The 20076-nt window shown below is 37.8% G+C and overlaps 1 protein-coding gene across 6 annotated transcripts in view; it reads left to right on the top strand.

The window, feature by feature from the left end:
* Positions 1–20076, top strand: part of EPHA7 (EPH receptor A7) — a 164073-nt gene that overhangs the window by 39056 nt on the left and 104941 nt on the right. For all 6 annotated transcript variants that reach the window (XM_065632632.1, XM_065632636.1, XM_065632631.1 and 3 more), the window contains exons 4-5: positions 15119–15274; positions 16148–16483. In XM_065632632.1, the coding sequence (XP_065488704.1) occupies positions 15119–15274; positions 16148–16483 (492 nt within the window). The remainder of the gene's footprint in view (positions 1–15118; positions 15275–16147; positions 16484–20076) is intronic.

The following is a 20076-nucleotide window of genomic DNA, read 5'->3' as shown; positions in this document are numbered from 1 at the left end:
ACATGCCCACAAACATAGACACACGTTGTTCGTGCAGAATTAAGATTCTTCAAATGTGTGTTCTATCTATACTGCTGTTGTAATGCACTAAATTGCCAGCTAGCATTTACATTCATATCAAATTAATTTTCATCATCTTCCACATAAATGTCATAATAGCCGAACATAATCATAAACAACTTCACCAGTATTTTATTTTGAATTTAGATAACTAGTTACAGTACACCAGTTCTCTACTCCAAGGCTCAGATATGCCAGCCTCAGCTTGATATCTCATTCCCTGTAGGCATACATTACTCATTTCAGTTCAGCCACTGAGACTTTGTGTGACAAGCTATAAAAAGCTCTACAACGCTATGCGTATGGATCTATTTGGTACTTCATAGAGGCAAACCTGATAGAGAATGTGGATAATCTACTGTTCTCATTTCTCATCACTACCCACCTATCATAGGATACTAGATAAACTGCTTGCATATGAAAACAGGAGATATTTTATGAGGCTATGCAGATGGGTGCCATTTGAGGATTACTGGTAATTCTTATGGCTGGACGCTTTATATGTTGGCATGCCAGGACAAGTGAGAGCCTGCTCTCCTTAATCCTGATTAATTTTGAAGCTGTCATCTGGAGGGCCATTCCACTGACCATTTGCAAGAGGCTGGGGTTGGGTTCATAAACATTGTTTGTCTGGTCTTGTTTGAGGTGGTGTATAGTATACGAGACATCTGTGTGGGCTGGCAGATGTGGTACAGGAGTCACAGAAGACCTGTACTCTTTTGGGCCACTAGCTGGGCACCTGTCAGAATAGCCTTTCTCAGACTGGACTAGGCAATTGCGTTTAGGCAGCTCGGAAGTGAGTCCTGGGCCTCCATAGACTCCAATGAGAACTTAGCTACTTATTACACATGTAAGCACTAGCATATAGACACTGAAATTTAGGTGTTGTAAGCTGGGGAGTTGTCAGCTAGGCAGTGGAGATCAAGGGATTAATTTGGACAACTTTGTAAAAACATTCCCGCTCTGTATCACATTGCTGCAGTTTCTGTTGATGTTTCCCTTCCAACAGCCCTTTTTTTTCCTGCTGAAGTCCTCAAGGCAGACTCAGGACGCCCAGGTCCCAATCTGACTTTGTATTTAAATCCAGTGTCAGAGTGGGCCAACCTTTTTCCTTTGTGTAGCTTTCCTGTCACTGTCTCAGAGGAGACCCAGCTGAGATCAGTAGGTCTGTTGGAGTAGTGTGCTTGATGGTGATAAGGAGCTGGGTTGTGTAATGGAAATCTGTCTGGCTGAGCAATTAGAAAAAGTTGGGAGGAGAAGGGGATGAACTGAGCCCTGAGTAAAGACTGCATGCCTATTTTGTTTCCCATTGCTCAGCCCTATTCCTTGGCTCTTAGTGGATCTCTACAGCCACTCTAGTTTCTGAATTTGCTCTATCTTTGTTTTTCTTATAAAATTAACTTTAATTAGAGTTTAATGTTTAATGTGTTGTTATCATTCAGAAAAAAATGTTAATATTTAATGCAGAAAATTGCAAGAACGAGGAAGAAGGACAGTGTACTGGAATACTGGTATGCCTTTGGGTAATGTAGCAGAACTGAAGATGGAAATGTATTAGAGGCCAGGGAGATATCAGGAAATGCTTTTTGTCAGTGGCAATATCTGCTGTCCCCTGGGCCATTGCCATGACTTTCACACCTTCTTGAGATACATTTTATTTCTTCCTTGGTAGTCCATCCTTTTGAAAATGAATGAATGATTTTTGAATAGAGCTGCCTAAATGAAAGCCTTAAATTCCACCCTATGTGGAAAACTGAATTTTGCCGTGGGCTGTGCGGGCACTTCCCAAACATGGACAGTATTTCCTCTGGGAGCTTCACACCCGTTACGATAGGACAAACCGGGTCCCATTGCCTGTTATTGAACTTTATATAAATTTGCTTCCCCCTCCCTGCTTCTGTAAACCAGTTTTTATTTTCTTTGTTAATATTTTTTTTCTGTTTTCTTTCTTTGTTTGTGACTATAACAACTTGCTTCCTTCATTGTTTCTCTTTCAGTATCTTGCTTTTTTCAAAGCATTATGCAGTTTCTTGAGCACTGAGGAACCAACATCTATAAATTTGTCTTTCTAACAAGCTATACAGAGCTGTTTGAAGAATTACTTGGACAGAAAAGAATCATTTGAGTAACAAATTGTTCACAATTAGGACACTGAGTCAGTTCTACATGTATTGAATAAGTTATGTACTGATTTGCCAATCAAAGCCAACAACTAAAGCTTCTCCAAACAAAGAATCCATGTTTTCCCCTCACTATGGTGTCTCTAGCAAGGAGCATGGAACAAAAGGAGTGAAAGTGTAAAGCAAAACAGTTAGTCCTGAGGACTTGATGTCTACACTAAGTAAATTTCTGGGGAGTTTATTTGGGGTAGTAGACCTACTAGATGTCTAATCCAATTGTGGTTGGAGTGCATTATTTTTATTCTTAGAGCATATTTTCTGGTTATTTTCCTCTGAAAGCACACCAGTTCATGTGCCCTGAGAGAACTCTGATGTGAACCAAAATGTGGTAAGCAGGGATGACCAGGAAATCACTTCAAAAGTGCACTCTGAATCCAAACAAAAGTGCTAATGTGGATGCATTCATGTTATATTAGCATTCTTTCTATTCTCTTTCAGTTTTTAAAACTTGAAATCCAATACACAAGTAAATAATGAAAATAAAAAACACAAATAGGAATTCTAAGTTTCCAAATCCTTGATAGTTTTGTAAACGCCTTGGAATATTGGTATTCTTGGAAATGTATCTGACATCTGGTGAAATGCAATGGAGATTGTTCATGTGTCCCTACTGCAGTCTGCGCTATGACATACCTGACCTGGCTATGTCATCAGTGACACCTGCACACAACTCTTGTAATGGTCAATGTTTGGAACCTGCTATTTGCTCCCTTTCTTGGGCCCTTGAAAGCCACACAGAGTTGTCTGCTGCTGTGGTATTACTGTCAGCATTAGCCAGATTCAGTGTTGGTGTGTTTGTATCTGTAGAAGCTACAGCTATGTGAGGAATTGTGCAGAAACATGCTTTAAAATTCAAGCAAATAATCACTTGGATGAACTCTGGTAGTTTATGAAAATAATTGGATCAATCCAGGAAAGGAAAGTTTGTCAGAGGATATTAAGCTAAGAGGTGGAGATGGTTAATAGCTCATGATTGCTATTGCTTGGTTGTTGGATGTGGGCCCACTCTGCCTCTGCCCCCTTCCTTTTGTAAGCATCTGGCATAGGTTATGGACAGAAATAAGCTAGTAGTGGTCTAGGTGGACCATTGGTGTTCCTCATTTGCCTTGTCTTTATTGCATGATTCAGGTCATCCATTGTCCAAGAGACCCATTACTTCAGCAGGTTTGGATCAAGCCCTCAGGGCTGTAATTGCTCAGCTGAGTAATGCCACTAAGTTTTTGGAAATTTGTAGAGAACTGTGATTGCACACAGTTCCAGTGAACCTGGTTATTGTAGGTGCACAGAGCTGTTCTCTTAGGGGGGTTAAAGGATTAAATGTAATAGTGGTGTACACTGAAACAGAAAGTGTGATAATCTTAGTTAAAGAACTTGATTCGGTGGCAGAAGCAGCGTGGAAGTTCACAGCGTTTTCAGTGAAAAAAATCTTTTGTATGGTTAGATGAATATCCTCTTGTCTTCTCTAAGAAAAAGAAAGTTCATGTTTTGAGATTACTCCATGCTGGCTCCATAAAGCTTCCTCAGGTATCTGGCTCCTTTGTTTTGCAGTGGCATTTAATCACTTGCAGAAAATGCTTGTTGTATCATACGCTCTTCAACCATGCACATTATCCCTTAATTATATATGACTAAGCCCCTCTTGACTATAAGACATGTTGTTTGTTCAAACGCACTTACAAATCCATTTTCTTATCAGTTCTTTGCTGAACATTTACACAACGGGGTACTGTTTAAATATGAAAATAAGCCTTTTTAAAAAAAATTGTTTGACCCACCCACCTGGCCTCCATCTGTGATTGTTCTGTCTCTGCAATCTGTTGTCTGCTTTTCCTCAGCATGTTCTTTATCTTTTTGGATGGCTGCTATCTTTGAGCGGCTTTATTGCCCCTCCCTATTTTCTCTGTGCTTAGTAGAAAGTGACATTTCCAAATCATAAGGATCAGCCAGGCAGATTTGATACGCTCTCTGCTATAAGACACACTTCTGCTCAGAGTATGCAATTAGTATAGACAACTTCATTCCACAGTATCACAACTTATGCTGTACTATTTGGAATTAAAGCATAGTGTGAATATGGGAAGTTTTCTCATAAAAACTTATAGCAGATAAATCTGTCAGAGTTAGCAGTGTCTTTTCTTACCACAGAGTTACTGAACCAAACCCAGAAAGTTTCTTCATGCTTTTTTCCAGTTCAGCTTCATATCAATGAATTACTATGGTAATGCTTTTCCTTTATATATATATATTTTTTTTTCATTAAAGGGGAGCTGTGTGTTTGCAATTTCTAGTAAACAGATACTCTAATCTTTAGATAAAAAGGTTAAATCCATTTTTATTTTGAAAGCTTATGGTTAAATGCTTACATGGACAGTTAAAATTTCCAGTTGATGCACTGATTAAAATTTTGTTGGCTTCAGTGAACCTGGGAGGCAATCCCATCTTAAAGAAATTAGAGTGTATTTTTTGTTTCCTTTCTGCAAGTATTCCTATTTCTTCCCATTCCAAGACAAATGTAACTGTGGGGAACAGTTGCTTTTTTGCGTGGACGTTCCTCCAAAAGCACCACAACAGATTCATAGGTATAAGCATATTTTTCTGAGTAAGGAGGCCAATCAACATTAAACATGAATATCTGAGACCAGGATTTGCAACTGAAGTTATTTTTAGATTCTATAACACTGTTGTGCAGAAATTGAGTCATTTCTCTCTTATGGAGTCTTAGAAGCTGGTCTTTTGTTTGAATGGATTTCATGCTGTATAATGATGGCCTTGAGGAATGTGTTAAAGAAACTTGTGAAAAATTTCTTCTGTGTTGAGGCCTGGAACGGTAATGGTAGTTCATTGTCCAAAGGAAACAAAAATGTGTTATTAGGTTATTTTAATTTCATTTCAATTGGAAAGCTTATAGAGATGCTGCTTCTGTTCTATTTTATGAGTAAGCCCACGAGATTAATTTCTCGCTAGCCAATTATTAAGCACCATTACAGTTAAATTAAATTAAACATCCACATCACGTTGATTGTCTTAGAGCTTCAGAATGTCTACAGGAACAAATCTATTTGCACCACTTCCTTTACAGAGAACTTTATCCTTAAATCATATGATCTAAGACTCCCCCAAAAGACCTCCATTATTTCACAGGGGACAAAATGACTTCATAAAAGGATATCAGATTATCTGAGGCCTTCACAGTTAACTCTCCCATTATATTTGTTTCTGGACAGTTGTAGGGCAGGATTTTGGGGCATCAGGAGGGAATCTTCTGTGTGAAGAGAGAATCTATGGGAGAAAGAGACAGAATGAGTAAATGTAGTACTGTTCTCTTCACAGACGTACAAGAGCCTACTCGGGTTATATTTTTACTATCTTTACATTTTTTTAATGCATCGATTGAGCATTGTTGTTGAAAGAAGTGGTTCCACCATTTCTCAGCCCTTGGTTCTGTGCCTTCGCAGACATTTGGTGGCTGTGGAGTGAACTGCATTGAGGAACCAATAAAACTAATAGCAAACAATTAATTTTACAGTAGTAATTTTACAGTAGTACATCAGAAGGTTTTGTAAATAAGGCTTTAGTGACATATGATCATGCCTGATCATGCCTGTATAATAAAGTAGTTTTTTATTTCTTGTGGAAGTAGATTGCTAGTGGAGAACTCCTTTGTCAGCACAGGTGCATATGCATTGTATTTTAGACATCAGTGTTGAGCCTTTGAGCAAAACCAGACTGGCTGTGTGTCCAGGCTTTTAGAGACAAGTGTCTTTCATGGCATCCTGGGAAGGAAAACTTGGCCTGGTATCCTCCAGCTGGCCTGAGTCAACATTGTCCCACCCATGCCTGCACATGGTTGGAGTCAGGCAGGCAGATTAACGTACAGACTCTCCTGGACAGTCTCAAAGGGGCAAATTGAGACTGTAGGCACCCTGAGAAGTGCCTAGCAGCAGGCATCTGCTTTTCCTGGGCTAGGATAAGCTGTCTGTCCCCCATGGCCATGGGACTTGTCCATTGAGGAACGGCCCTGAAGGGTGAGAGGCGAGTTGGGAACTTCAGTCTCTTCATACTTAGATCTCCTTGGCTGGCAGATCTGGCTGACATGCCTATGACAGACCAAAACTTATCCATATTTCCAGTCTCCCTCTGATGATAATTTAGAAGTAACTCCCCCAAAAAAGCTGTCACTAGCCTTCCCTTCACCAGTTCATGTTTCTTCTCCTGGAAATTTCTTGGTGGTACTCCCAGGAAAGGAGAAAAGGGGCAACCATTGGAGCGAGAGGGGTTTTGCAGATATTTGGAAACTGCTTTTCTGAGGCTGGTTGAAAAACATAGTGACTTTATACTACTGACAAAGCTTCAGGCATGGGTGCTTTTTTTTATTATTTATTTTTTTTCTTTTGTGACAAACCTACACCATGTCCTGCAAAGTGTGGAGCTTTTTCTCCCAATCTGGCTAATCAGTCAAGCTGTCACTCAACTACGCACAGAAACCAAACCTAATCTTGAGGGAAGGGCATGGTGGAAGAAAACAAACAACAACAACAACAGCAAAAAGGAAAAGAATGAACAGGAAAGCCAGAATAGCTTTTTTTCTTTCATTTCTCTAACACATCTTTCACTTTGGAACTATGTTCAGCAACAGAGTTGCATCTGTCTGCATTTTTATGTCTGTATATCTCTCACATGTTAATTTCCCTCAAATTTGTGGTTCCCAAGAAAGTTAATGAGAGGCACAAGTCCTTGCAAACCCTGAAAATGTAGAGAATTATTATGTCATAGCCTCAGTGCACAACTTTTAACTTACCCAGTTAATTAATTCTGCTCAGACTATGCTAGAGTTTCTTTAATTGCCATTTAAATGTAGTCTTCTGTGTGCTTATTCAGAATCATTAGATTCAAAGTAACTTTGCTGTAATAGTATAGTGACATTGGGTATTCTTTGATTTGTGGGATATGTTATTCAACCTGATTATCTTGTCCTTGTGTATAAATTATCCAGGAAAAGACCAGAATATTTATTTGTGCCTACGTTTCTTTGCAGCTAGATAAATTAAAAAGGCGCACATGATGACATAATCAGTGGTGGGTTTTCTTTTGTTTTGTTTTGGGGTTTTTTTGTTTGGTTTGTTTTGTTTTGTGTTTTTTTTGTAGAGAGGTAAACGTTTCACTTCATTTGGTGGAAAAATCAGAACAAGTTACTATTACTCAGCTAGCAATCTATTTCTGGATCTCTATTTGTGTGAACAGCAGCATGTGAACCTCTCTCAAAAGACATTAGCAGGACTTTGGACAACAAGGGCATATTAGGCTTGGGGAGTGAATACGAGGTCTGAGAGATTCCTGACAGGCAACAGAAAACATTCATTGGATGATGGTATGCAGCCATGGGACAGCCCTATTTAGATATGTCATTCACACTATAGCTGAGGCACCATTAAGAGTTCTGAGTTTACTCTGACTAAACCATACAACATAATTCCTTGGTTGAAGCATGAATAATCTTTAAATGCTATTGCAGTTTAAAAATCAGGCTAAAATAAACATATTTTTCAGCTAGACATTTATCATTGCATAGTAGTTAGACAAATAAAATACTACAGTCTAAGCTCCTTATAAAACAATATATATTAGGTGCCGGAGAAGGCATAACAGATGCCATCTCTCACTATAAAAGTAATTTACAGTTTAAAACATAGTCATGACTTGAACATACACAAATTATTGGAAAAGGGGAGCAGAGGTTATAAAGTCTCCTTTTGTTACTGCATTTCTTATGTCTAATATTTCACACTGAAATCCACATTTGGAATTATTTTATAATGGTCTGCTTTCAGTTTATCTAAACTTTTAAGATAGGTTGGCTAAAAAGTCCTGTGGCTGATGTGATCTACCAGCCAAGTATCTCATAAGAGAGCAATACCCCAAAAATTATTTTCAAAATTTTATTTTTGATACTATGGAAGATTAAACATTTTGCATTTCTGTTGTCTCCCATGCCAAATTGTCATATGTTTGTAGCAGGTTAATACAGAAGGGGGTTGACAAATCTTGCTATAATCGCTACCCCATGTTGTTTTCATCCTCCTTGTCTGCTGCTCATTTTCATCGTGAAAATCCCTAATATATCAGTGACAGGAGGTCTGGATTTGTGGCCGACTCTTATAATTACTCCCACTGAGGCACTGTCAATAGGATTAAAGTAAAGATTTTGGACCTGTCCGTCGTAGATGAGGTCAGCAACACTAGCAGTGGGAGTACTGTTTCTGCAAGCTGTGCTTTCAGTCCTGAGTTATGGAACCGTAGACATTAATATGAAGCAAATATTTGAAAGCTCCACTGGAGAAAGACCAGCCTTTTTTCTGCATTAGCTAAAATATCCATCTGTAATAAATAATCTAACAGCATCCATCTATGTCCTGACCATACATATATGTATGTTAATTTTCAAATGTATCGGAGCCCCAGAGAGTTTCAATTACAGAACAATCCATTTTGCATTTTATAATTAATAAAGTCTTTGCAGCTGCATAACTTCATCCAGGAAACATCTGTACAAACTCCTTGTGTATGCATAATTTCTGTGAAAAGGGGGTTAGATGAATTGTCTTTAATGTTTTCAGGCTTGAGGAGGATAGAAAGGTAGGGAGTTGATTAAGATAACGCAAAACAAATCACAAGAATGGAAGCTTATGTCCATGCAGATATAAAACAAATTCTAGCCACTGCCTGTAGGAAAAAATAGAATGTACAGGATCACTTTAACATATAGTCAACTTACTTTATTCAAGTGAAGAGAAGGGAGGAACCCAGGGGAAAACCTGAGCTCTCACGAGTTGTGCAGTTGTTTTGGTGTGGCTCTTAGGTTATTTTCCGAAGTTCATAAGTAAAATGCTATTGCTGAAACTCTGTGATTACTTCTTTGCCATACTTTGATGCTACCTGTGAAAAAGTATTGGCTTTTTACATTAGTCTCACCTCTAGTGTGCACTAAACTGTGGCGTGTATGCCACTAAAACTTACTCATGATGGCAAACTCAGGGAGTGGTGAGTAAACCAGAATACACAGATAAGCTCTTTTGCTCTGCTAGCACAGTATGTCATCTTTATTTTCCTCTCCTCATACAAGTCTACTTTTTATAATGGGATCAAACAGTAATTAGTGCAGTAACCTCCTTGCAACTCATTATGTTTCATTATTTTCATATAAACTCAAAAATTATTATCAAAAGCCATGTTTAATCAAGTATCTAACATGCTAAAACAATTGCATGCCCTTTAAGTCTTAAGCTGATATGCCACCTGGAAGTCTCGCACTTCAACAATGGAGATTTCTTTTTTAATTTGTTTGTATTACTGTAGTAGCAAATAATTTTCTTCATGTGTCACTGCCCTACAACTGTTTACTCCTTCTCCTTTGGTTATATAAACATCAGTTGTTACACATGTCACTCATAGCCCTCACCATATTTCCATCATCCCTCCCAATTTAGGTTCCCTAGCTCTCCTAGAAGCAAAATGAATCTCCATAGTGTTTATAGTGAAAAGGTTACATAAAAACGAATAGTACTTAACATGTCTCTTTTTTCCTTTTTCCTGTCCCACGAGTGGGACTCCAGACTGCTGTTTGCTGCTGTCTGCATCTGCCTTCTTTCCTCCTTCCAGAGTTTCTTGGCATTTTTTTTTTATAAATATGAAAAAAAAACCATTATTCGATCTCTACCAGGCCACTAAGGCATGTGATGAACTCGTGGCAGAGAAGCTGCTATTTTTCTACGTAAGCTGTAGTCAGCATCTCTAGTTAAAACAGCTAATGCCTTGTTGTGCCACAGATGAGGCATCCTAATTCTTAGTAGTGTGTGTTAAATCCTCAGAATTTACTTGTGGCTTTGCAATATGCAATTATTTACAGTATTTGTATGGGCCCTTAAATGATACCAAACACATTGTCTCAAAATGTTTGTGATTGCACTGGCTGCAGGGGCATATGCTAAATGTGTATTCGAGTGAGTACTCTGCACTGATGCTGCAGCCTTGCCCAGCTGTATACCAGACCCTACTGTCACGATATGTCCTTGTTACGGCTAAAAACTACTGGATGTACAAGAAGAAAGCAACTTAGTCCAAGCCAAAAAAGACTTCTAGTGTCATCTTCACCATGGTCTTTCATCATATACAGACAGAATAATATGCATCTTTATCTAGGGCTTCCAGGCAAGGAAGTTTAAATCTGAAACAACGATGCCCTGCTCAGTTTCAAACCGCAGCTCTGCTGAGTAAGGAGGCTCTCTTATCCAAGAGCTCTTCACATCGTCTTTGTATTTCATGGTGGAACTCTGCCAGCTTCCCAACAAGAGAAACCTCTTTGCTTCACAGAGCAGGTGGGAAGATTTTCTCTGAGAAGCAGCCATGGCTGTTGCAGACAAGTAAATCCAAGGTGCCAGGTAGCCCTGGGGGGTCACTGATGGTCAGTCCCTAATGGCTGTGAGGCTAAGATATTAAGCAAAGGATTGTGTCTTAGCTGAAGCATAGCTTTCTTCTTGTGTAATTATTGTTGATTTTGTAGCATATGGGGGAAGAATTAGCAACTAATTTCTCATTATTTGAAGACTGGTTTAGGTTGGGCTGGTAGGTGTTATTCTGCGTCTTTGTGCTGTCAGTAAAGTTGATTGCTCTTGGTTTGAAACCCTTTCCTGGAACATATAAGACTTTGGAGCAGCTGTTTGAATAAAATGGGAGCTTCATCTGGGAAGAGCTGTTCTATTAAATTAGCAGCTGTAAATGACACACCCCAGTGGATGGAAGTAAATTTATTTTGTGCTGGCTTTCTTCCCTTTCCTCTCCATCCCCCCATATTTTCCAGTACCCCAGCAGACCTTCAGTAGCAAAACAACTTTCGGATCTTAATTTGCTTGAGGGAGATCAAATGAGTTCACATTTTACTCAGGTCGACAATAACAAGGATTATGGCTACAACATCAGAATGCTGCCTCACCAGTTATACCCTCCTCCATACCTCCCATCATTGCTTAAGTTCTGTACCTTGATTTACAATATAGGCTCCCTTTATAGGAAAGAAGTGCTCCTGATGAGTGCTCTCCTGCACTAATGAATTGAAATATTAAAATGGGGGTGATCAAATGTAATTTGAGTTGCTTCAAGCTTTGCCAGGAGATACTTTTGTGGAACAGTGTCTGTATTTATCACCTTTAGATTTGCAGGTACAGAGCTCCAAGTAATGTTTGGCTAATTTTTTTTAATGTTACTCATGAAGGTAGTGGAAATGGAGATTTTATACCACCTGTCCTTGTGATATTAAGAATATTACTTAAAGAACCATACTGGATCAAAATAAGTGAATTTAAAATAGATTAGAACAAAACAATTTATTTAAATTACTTGTAATATTTTAAAAAATCTCCATGGTAATTTGGCAAGATAGCACAAAAGGGGGAAAAAATGAATCAAAACCATATTTTCAAATGGTTCATTCCATCTGTGATCTGTAATAGATCACTGGCAAGTCATAACACCTTGATAAGTGATCCATGCAACAGCCTGTCTTGGTAGAGTTTTCAATTTTAAGTTTCTTGGCAAGGGCAGTAATATATGTGAAAAACAAATAAAGATTCATAGTTCCCTGATTTTTGAACAATAGAATTATTCCAGTACTAGGCTGAAAAGAAAAAAAAAGTGACAAATTTAATTTGTGAAGAAAAGTGGGAAAATAATTTAGTTGTATTCCTCCAATAAGTAGTTTTAATTATGACGTGTTACCCCTGCATACTCTCTTTTCTAAAGAGATATAAACTTTTAAAAATCCTTTTTAAAAGCACTGTTTTCATACTGTTAAAAGTTTCATTGCTAGAATATTCTGCCTCTTATATTTATGTGCTGTATAAGTTGAAGCGTTGGTTATTATATGTCGTCACAAGACTCTTATTGGAAAAAATGATAAGGAATTGTAGCCTGGTATGAGACCGTAAACCTGCCACCTGTGGTATGCTGTGCAGGAGAATAAATGGCTTTCAGTCATGTAAACTAGTCACAGACATTTAGATCTTTTGAACTCTAATAAGAAGTGCACGCTTACTTTAAATAGTAAGTGACTAAGCATATAAATGTCTTGATCAAGTCATCAGAAAAGAAGTGAAAAGAAGTTTTTGTTTACGTTTTGTTATTTCTGTCTGAAATCTCTATTTTACCCTCTGCATCTTTGCTTTGTAATGTTCCCTGCTGAGAAGGACAGACTGGAAACACAGTGGGGATCTTTGCCTTTTAAGTTGCTCTTTGCTTTGCACAGGGCTGCGTGCTGGAAGGCCCAGTGTATTTGTCCAGTGTTTTGCTCAGTGTGACAGGAACATGACTATTCAAGAAAGGCAGGAACCTATTATTCGGTAATTTTAGCTGCATTTCAACTACAAGTACTGAAAAAGCAGACAGAAGTTTAAATCTATGTCTTAAGGTACACATATACAAATGAATTCAGCTTTTGTGCTCTTTGTCTTTGGTTAGGAAATTCTGAAACAATCTTGAATGAGGGTGTGAAAGGATAATCCTGAGTTGAATTTGCCACAGCTATGAATTCATGGCTCATGTTTTTCCAAAGTGTTTCTCCAAAATTCACTCTTTCTTTCTCTTTCTTTCTTTCTTTCTCTTTCTTTTTCTCTTTCTTTCTTTTTCTTTCTTTCTTTCTCTCCTTCTTTCTCTCTTTCTTTCTCTCTCTCTCTTTCTCCCTCTCTCTTTTTCTCTCTCTTTCTCTCTCTCTCTTTCTCTCTCTCTCTTTCTCTCTTCTCTCTTTCTTTCTCTCTCTCTTTCTCTCTTTCTCTCCCTCTTTCTCTCTCTCTTTCTCTCTTTCTCTCTCTCTCTCTCTCTTTCTCTCTCTCTCTTTCTCTCTTCTCTCTTTCTTTCTTCTCTTTCTTTCTCTCTTTCTCTCTTTCTCTCTTTCTCTCTCTCTCTTTCTCTCTTTATCTCTTTCTCTCTTTCTTTCTCTCTCTCTTTCTTTCCCTCTTTCTTTCTTTCTTCTTTTGTGAGTAGAATGTGTAACAGCTGCTGTGGTAGAATCAAACTATAGTATGTTTTTACAAGCAGGACTAGACCTTCTTCTAATGCAAACTCATGCCCCTTTGTCAAAGTCAAAGGATACGTGCTTTGCATGCTAATTTTCTCTGCCAGGTGATTTAGCCGCTATCCACTGTTTTTTTCAGCATGACAAACGCTAAATGTTATGGCGATTTCTGTCCTTTAGGCATATTTTTTCTTTAGAAAGTTACCATATTGATAGGGAGTAACAGAGGGCCAGAATTTCCTATCATTTTATACAGTTATGAGCCAGTGTTGATTCACCTAATCCATCAACTTGAACCTACTGTTATCTTAAGTATTACCGTATTTTTTTTTCTTTTAGTTGCATACAATTCATCAGATTAATAAGAGTCATGTTGCTGTAACTACACTGTGGGACCAGCCCAAAGGCTACTAAAGTCAAAGACACTTCTTGTTGACCTCAGTGAGATTTGGATAAAGTTCACTGTTTTCATTCTCTTTCCATTACTGCAGTACCAGACAACTGAAATAACTGTTCCAAATATCAGTGTCCTTGGATACTTTGCATTTCTGTTCTGAGAAAATATCTAAGCAAATATGAATATAACCAAAGTAAATTCTCTCCCTCTGAATTCAGGATGACTATTTAGCTAGCTTTAATATTTTGATACCCAGTACTAAGTTTCACCCGCTGTCCCCTTTTCTTTGCATACGGGTGATGGCTTAAGAAGGTTAGACTGTTTGTTAGGATTGGAAAAAGAGAATAAAATAGTGTGGTTGAAAAAGCCTCTGCTTTATTAGAAAGTTCTGGAGGACTTCTGTGTTCTGTTTTTCATGTTGACAGTGTTTGCAAGTTTGCCCATAACCTCAGTGCTGAAATGGAGTCTTAATCTGTTTCCAGTTTTAGCGTTGTCTGATCCCCACTTTTCTCTTCCTTGTCTCCTACAACTCTCATAGTTTATCTGTTCATAAGCTGGCTGTCTAGGTTGCAATTGTGTGCTTGTAAGAATCATTATAGGTGTGTTTTATGGATGTTTCTGCTTTTGGAACTGTGGCGGTAACGGATAAAATTGTTTCTAAACATCGGTTTTGGAACACAACATATTTTTTACTTCCATGGGTTTCCAGAACACAGACCAAAGTATGAAGTGATCTTCTATGCATATTTACAATTATCTACCTTTTACTTTCCCTTGGAAGTTCTAGTAAATTAATTTCAGCCTGGTTGTCTTTCCCTGTGGAACTGGAAAAACCAATTGTGCAGCTTACGCTGTCCGCCCTCCTCCTCTTTCTGCTTGTTTCTACGAGTGTCGTCTGTCCAACAAGTGTTCACACCTCATTCTTTCCTTGGGTTCAGGGTTCATTGGTCAGTTACAGCTTCTTTGGGTTTCTCAGATCAGGGAAGAGTAACTTTTGCTCTGTTAATTCTGAATCAACTAGTTCAGATACCAGAAACACTTCAGTGGTCTTAAAGCAGAGCTTCTCCAGACTGTTTTTCCCTTCTTTAGGCCTATTACAGGCATCCAGCCTTTTCACACCATTATTGTACTCTTCTATGTTAAAAAAAGATGTTTTTCTATTTTTCTGGCCCTGTGTTAAAATATTGTGCTGCCAACTGCTGAGGTATTTGTAGTGTATGCTTGAACTCATAAAAATGCCATGAAATCATTAACAGCATCAGCTGAAGAAAAATAAATTGTGTTTTCTTTTGGCTTGCACCAACATAACAGAATGAATAGTTTAGAAACTTACAGGAATGTGTACCTCATGTGACAGAGACAGAAAAAAGGTCAAAATAGCCCCTGCAAATCTAAACCCTAATTTGTTTTGTTCTGCCTTAGCTTGTGGCCGTGGGTTCTACAAATCCTCTTCACAAGATCTGCAGTGCTCCCGCTGCCCTACTCACAGCTTCTCTGACAAGGAAGGATCTTCAAGATGCGATTGTGAAGATAGCTATTACAGAGCACCTTCTGATCCGCCATATGTCGCATGCACAAGTGAGTCAGTCATGAATTTCATAGTAAAGGACGTTGCTTAACCAACCAGGTGCAGCCACTTGTAGCTAGTAGTTTCAGCTGGCTTTTCCTATATTTGAAAAGTACATTTACAACAATAAATGAAATTGAAAGGCAGAGGGGAAAAAACGTTGTCAGTGAATATAGAATCAGCACAAATACAATTTTCATGTTTGCTTGACGTAACATTGGAAAACGTTACATGTTTGATAAGTGTGTAACTCATTGTAATAGAATACAGGCATAATTTTCCCATGGCTGTAAAATTGTTGGAGACAATGTCCTTTATGTGATATAATACCAAAATGAGTAACATGAAAAAATGAAAAGTAACCTGTGCAGATCTGAGCTTTGATTGAACCGTAATTGGATCTGGCTTAACCTTCTAACTGCAAATAGACTAGCCTATGCAGATGGGTGGTTCAAATACTGGAAGTCTTCTAAATCCAAAGCGGCACCAAATATCTCTGTAAATCATATCAGAGCTGATAATAAAGGACTAGATGCAGTTGATGCAGTATATTGAGAAGAGATGAACAAATCTCATACTTGGGAAAACTATAAAAGACAACCTTTAAGGTACATTAACCAATCCTTTTAATTGCACAGAAGAGAAATGGCTAAAGTCAGTTGCAGTAAATATACAGACAGTTGTTATTCTGATGCCTTGATGGGAAATAAATAAAGCTCTTGCCAAGTGAGTTCAAGGAAGCTTTATGCAGCTTATAGTAAAAATAATGAAATGTTTATGTGAAGAAACTATTCAACTATTTTCTGTCTCAGTAATTAAAAAACTAGCCACACGTCCTGTCATGATTCTGTGCAATTACCCTGGATCTTTTGTGTGTTACATAGGACCTCCATCTGCACCACAGAACCTCATTTTCAATATCAACCAGACTACCGTGAGTTTGGAGTGGAGTCCTCCTGCTGATAACGGGGGAAGAAATGATGTAACCTACCGCATTTTGTGCAAGAGGTGCAGCTGGGAGCAGGGCGAATGTGTTCCCTGTGGGAGTAACATTGGATATATGCCCCAGCAAACTGGATTAGTAGATAACTATGTCACTGTCATGGACCTGCTAGCTCATGCTAACTACACGTTTGAAGTTGAAGCTGTGAACGGGGTTTCTGACTTGAGTCGTTCCCAGAGGCTTTTTGCAGCTGTCAGTATTACCACCGGTCAAGCAGGTAAGTTTTCGTCACTTATGAATCTCAACAATGTGAGACTGAGAGAAACTGGGAACATGCAAACTACAGATGCAGTAAATCAGGAGCATGTTTAGTGTGTTTTGGCTCATTAATCTTTTCACCTTGCCAAGTAGTTAATTTGAGCTTACTCTATTTCACGATAACCTGTCCTGTGTCTTGGCCTCAGGATTGCTTTCAGAAAGCATACATGAAAGACTTAAAGAAAACATACAGCTTTATTATTAAATGGATTTTCTTAATTCTACAACTTTTTTTTTTTGTCTTACGTCACTGTAGGTAATTCCCTAGTATATGAAGATAAAAAAAGTAGATGTGGCAGTCTTATGCAGGCTTCCCTTCTGAATTTTTTAAACCCATATGGGAGTCCTTGGTCACTGAGAGATGATTTGGATATCTGATGGTGTTTTCAGTGTTCATGTTTTGTCTCGGGATAATGTTTCTAATTATCTTATATTTCCAGATATTTGTTTATGAGATTCAGTGAGAATGTGATGATTATTCTTCATTTCTTCTACTTATCATAACCTAACAGGTGAAATGTCAGGGAAAATAAAATCAAACTAGCACATCGCCCCAGGGCGAAGAAGGACTTTAGCTGTCTGCATGCTGAGAGGAAAAAAAAAAAATTCTCTGATTCAGGTTTCTGAAATGACGAGTTGCTTGTTGATAAAAATTATAGGCCTCTGAATCTACAGTAGTGCACTGTGGGCTTTAAGAAAGGGTAGTAAAACTAAACTTTTATGCATTGAACAAAAAATCATAAAGTGAACATTGTTTGCAAGACCTGTCTTCTGAAGAAATAAAAATATAAATTGAATAACTGATGCTTGCTGTGAGAACAGCTAACTAGTATTTTAAAGGACACTTCATACTTACATCTTGGAAGAAATTTTAAAGATTGTGATCAAGCTATTATTTTTTAGTGCAGTAGAAGTGGTCCCCTACAGTAATGCTTTGAACTGAGGACAAACTAACCATACAGGGGCAATGAACAAATAGGAAAAACTGTAGCTCTTTTGCACTTTAAAGATGGTCGTCTCAATTAAAAAAAAAAAAAAAAAAAAGACAAAAAAAGCCTTCCCTCCCTCCCTACAAACCTAGGATGGTTTATATAGTTGTTAAAGTTAGGCTGGAATATTTATGGGATATTTAATTTCCCTGTAGTGCTTTCCTGGATACCAAATGCACATTTTATATTATTTTAGAACCAATCCTATGATTGAAAGGATTAATCTCTGCGCTTTATCAGTTCTTGGAGTTTATGATGAGATTTTGAGCACAGAGAACTTACCCTGAAACTATTTTTGCACCACAGATTGTATTATTTTGACACCTTGATTTTTTGTCTTTAAAATAATTCTCTATAATTTGAACATGCAGAGGTGGACAGTCTTTTGCTCTCGGTAGATGTCTATAGAGAGCTACCACATGAAGGAGATTTTGAACTCCTTTCCTATTAGTTAAATAAAATTTGCTTTACTTTATGCGCTTTGATGGTTCAGTGGCACACAAGGTAAAGAAAGAGACAATAAAATTTGGTGGCTAGTATCACACCTCAGGAAGATGAAAAAGCCTTAATAGAAGTTTCTCGTGTTGCTCCCAAGATAATTCATTATAATTAATTTTCTTGTGTTTTCATAGTCCTAGATTGATCAGGTTTTCAGGCCAGAAAACATAATGTGGTTATCTTGTTACCTTACAAGTAACACAAGTTAAATGATTTGGATATATATTAGAGACAACATCCAAACTTGACCTAGTGATTTCAAGTAATGGGAAAACCTTCGCCCTCCTAGATAAATTCTGTAAGAGCATGCAGTAGGAAGCAGGAGACCTGACTCTGTTCCTTCCCTGCTCTCCAGTTTGCTGTGGAATTAAGCACAGGTGAGTATTTTCCAGTGCTACAGAATCTGATGGTGTCACTGTTGAGGGAAAGGGTACTCAGACAACTGAAGCTTCCTCTGTTTAGAACTTCTGAATATCAGGTTTTAAAGGCCTCCAGCTGGACATCTAAGAGGAATATACATGGGAAACAGATTTGGGGAAAAGAGAAAATAGCTTTAAGGTCTCTTTGCTGCAGCTTTCTCTGTCTGTAATGTGGAGGTAACCCTTACCTTTCCTTATGAAGCTCTTCAAGATTTTCTGATTATTATTATAGTGTCATATTAACTGCAGCCTTTTTTTTTCACCCAAATTACAAAATTTGTGTTAAAGAAAACACAGTATTTCAGAACAAATGCATTCACCAAAAGGAAAGACCTCTTTTACGTTATTTTTGCAACAGCATGTTTTGGATCCTAATACTGATTTCTTTGGTTTCTCAAGGAGGAAAATATTTTAGGTGGAACAGATTGATTACTATAATTGAACAGAAAGAGACTGGTTGCTCAAAAGAGACTGTTATGCTTCTATGCTCCTATTTTATTTTACCATGGAGAGAAAGAAAGTGTTGGATTTATTTATAGCCAAGTAAACTAGGATTCATGCAGGTCTCATTTGTTACTGTGCGACTGTTCTATACTTTCAGCAAAAATGACTTTTTCTGTGCTCATATTGCTTTTTATGTGTGTAAATGTGTCTAACTAAACCTTCTTCACATGTTATTATGCTAGCACAATAGGTGGCTATATATAATTACTGGGTTCACCAGTTGCACAGGGGCTTGCAGTGAGATATTCCCTTTGTAGTTTTGGTTTAATTGAATTGATCTTTTGTGGGCACATTCACAAAATTCAAATCATTGTGTAATGATAACAGGAAATTATTGATAAAAGAATGGGGTTATGGAATACATTCAGTGTTTCTTCACCCACATATAACAAGCTTCTGATGAGACAAAGAGAGTGTATCACAGAAAAGAACCAGGTGGTTGACAAAAAACTATTTATATTTGTGGAAATAATACAATAAAATGACTGCAAATGGGTAGGTAGCATTTCACATTGCTCACATATATACACATGACACATTGCTATTCATTCCTTGTTTAAAAGTCTTTGTGACTAGGCTATCAGTTGTCATATGGCATATTTTTTATGCTGCAGCCAAGAACGATGAGGCTTTTTGTTTTGCTTTGTTTTGGTTTTTTTTGACAAAAGCATGAAAGAACTGAGCCAGAATCCAAGGTAAAAGATTAAGTGCACTAAGTCCCCCAGGAGTAAACCATCTTGTTTAATATCTTGCCTATCCAGCATCATATAAAGAATACAGGATGTCATCCCAGTATTGCAATCTGATCTGTGTGAACCCGTGCATCCTTCTAGAATTCAGATTTAAATGTGACTAAGCCCCAGTTACAATAGGTGAATGTACTGAAGAGCTGCAGCTAACAAACACTACCTTTGTAAGCTTATTGAATGGTTGTTTACCAAAGATAAAATTTACCACTTCCCTAATAAGATACTCACCTTTCCGTGGTACTTATAGTTCCTTTTGATCCATCAAATTCCTTTCTAAATTTTACATTTTTTCCATGCAAGACTCAAAAGGTTAATGGCATCAAGTAGGATTCACAGCAGATGAATATTTTCAGGTTTTGTCATTTATGCGCTTCCAAACCTTTAAAAAAAATA

Source organism: Caloenas nicobarica, chromosome 3 (genome assembly GCF_036013445.1).
Source record: "Caloenas nicobarica isolate bCalNic1 chromosome 3, bCalNic1.hap1, whole genome shotgun sequence".
NCBI classification, from domain to species: Eukaryota; Metazoa; Chordata; class Aves; order Columbiformes; family Columbidae; genus Caloenas; species Caloenas nicobarica.
Note: the sequence above shows the minus strand (reverse complement) of the source record. Positions and strands in the feature narration are given on the sequence as shown.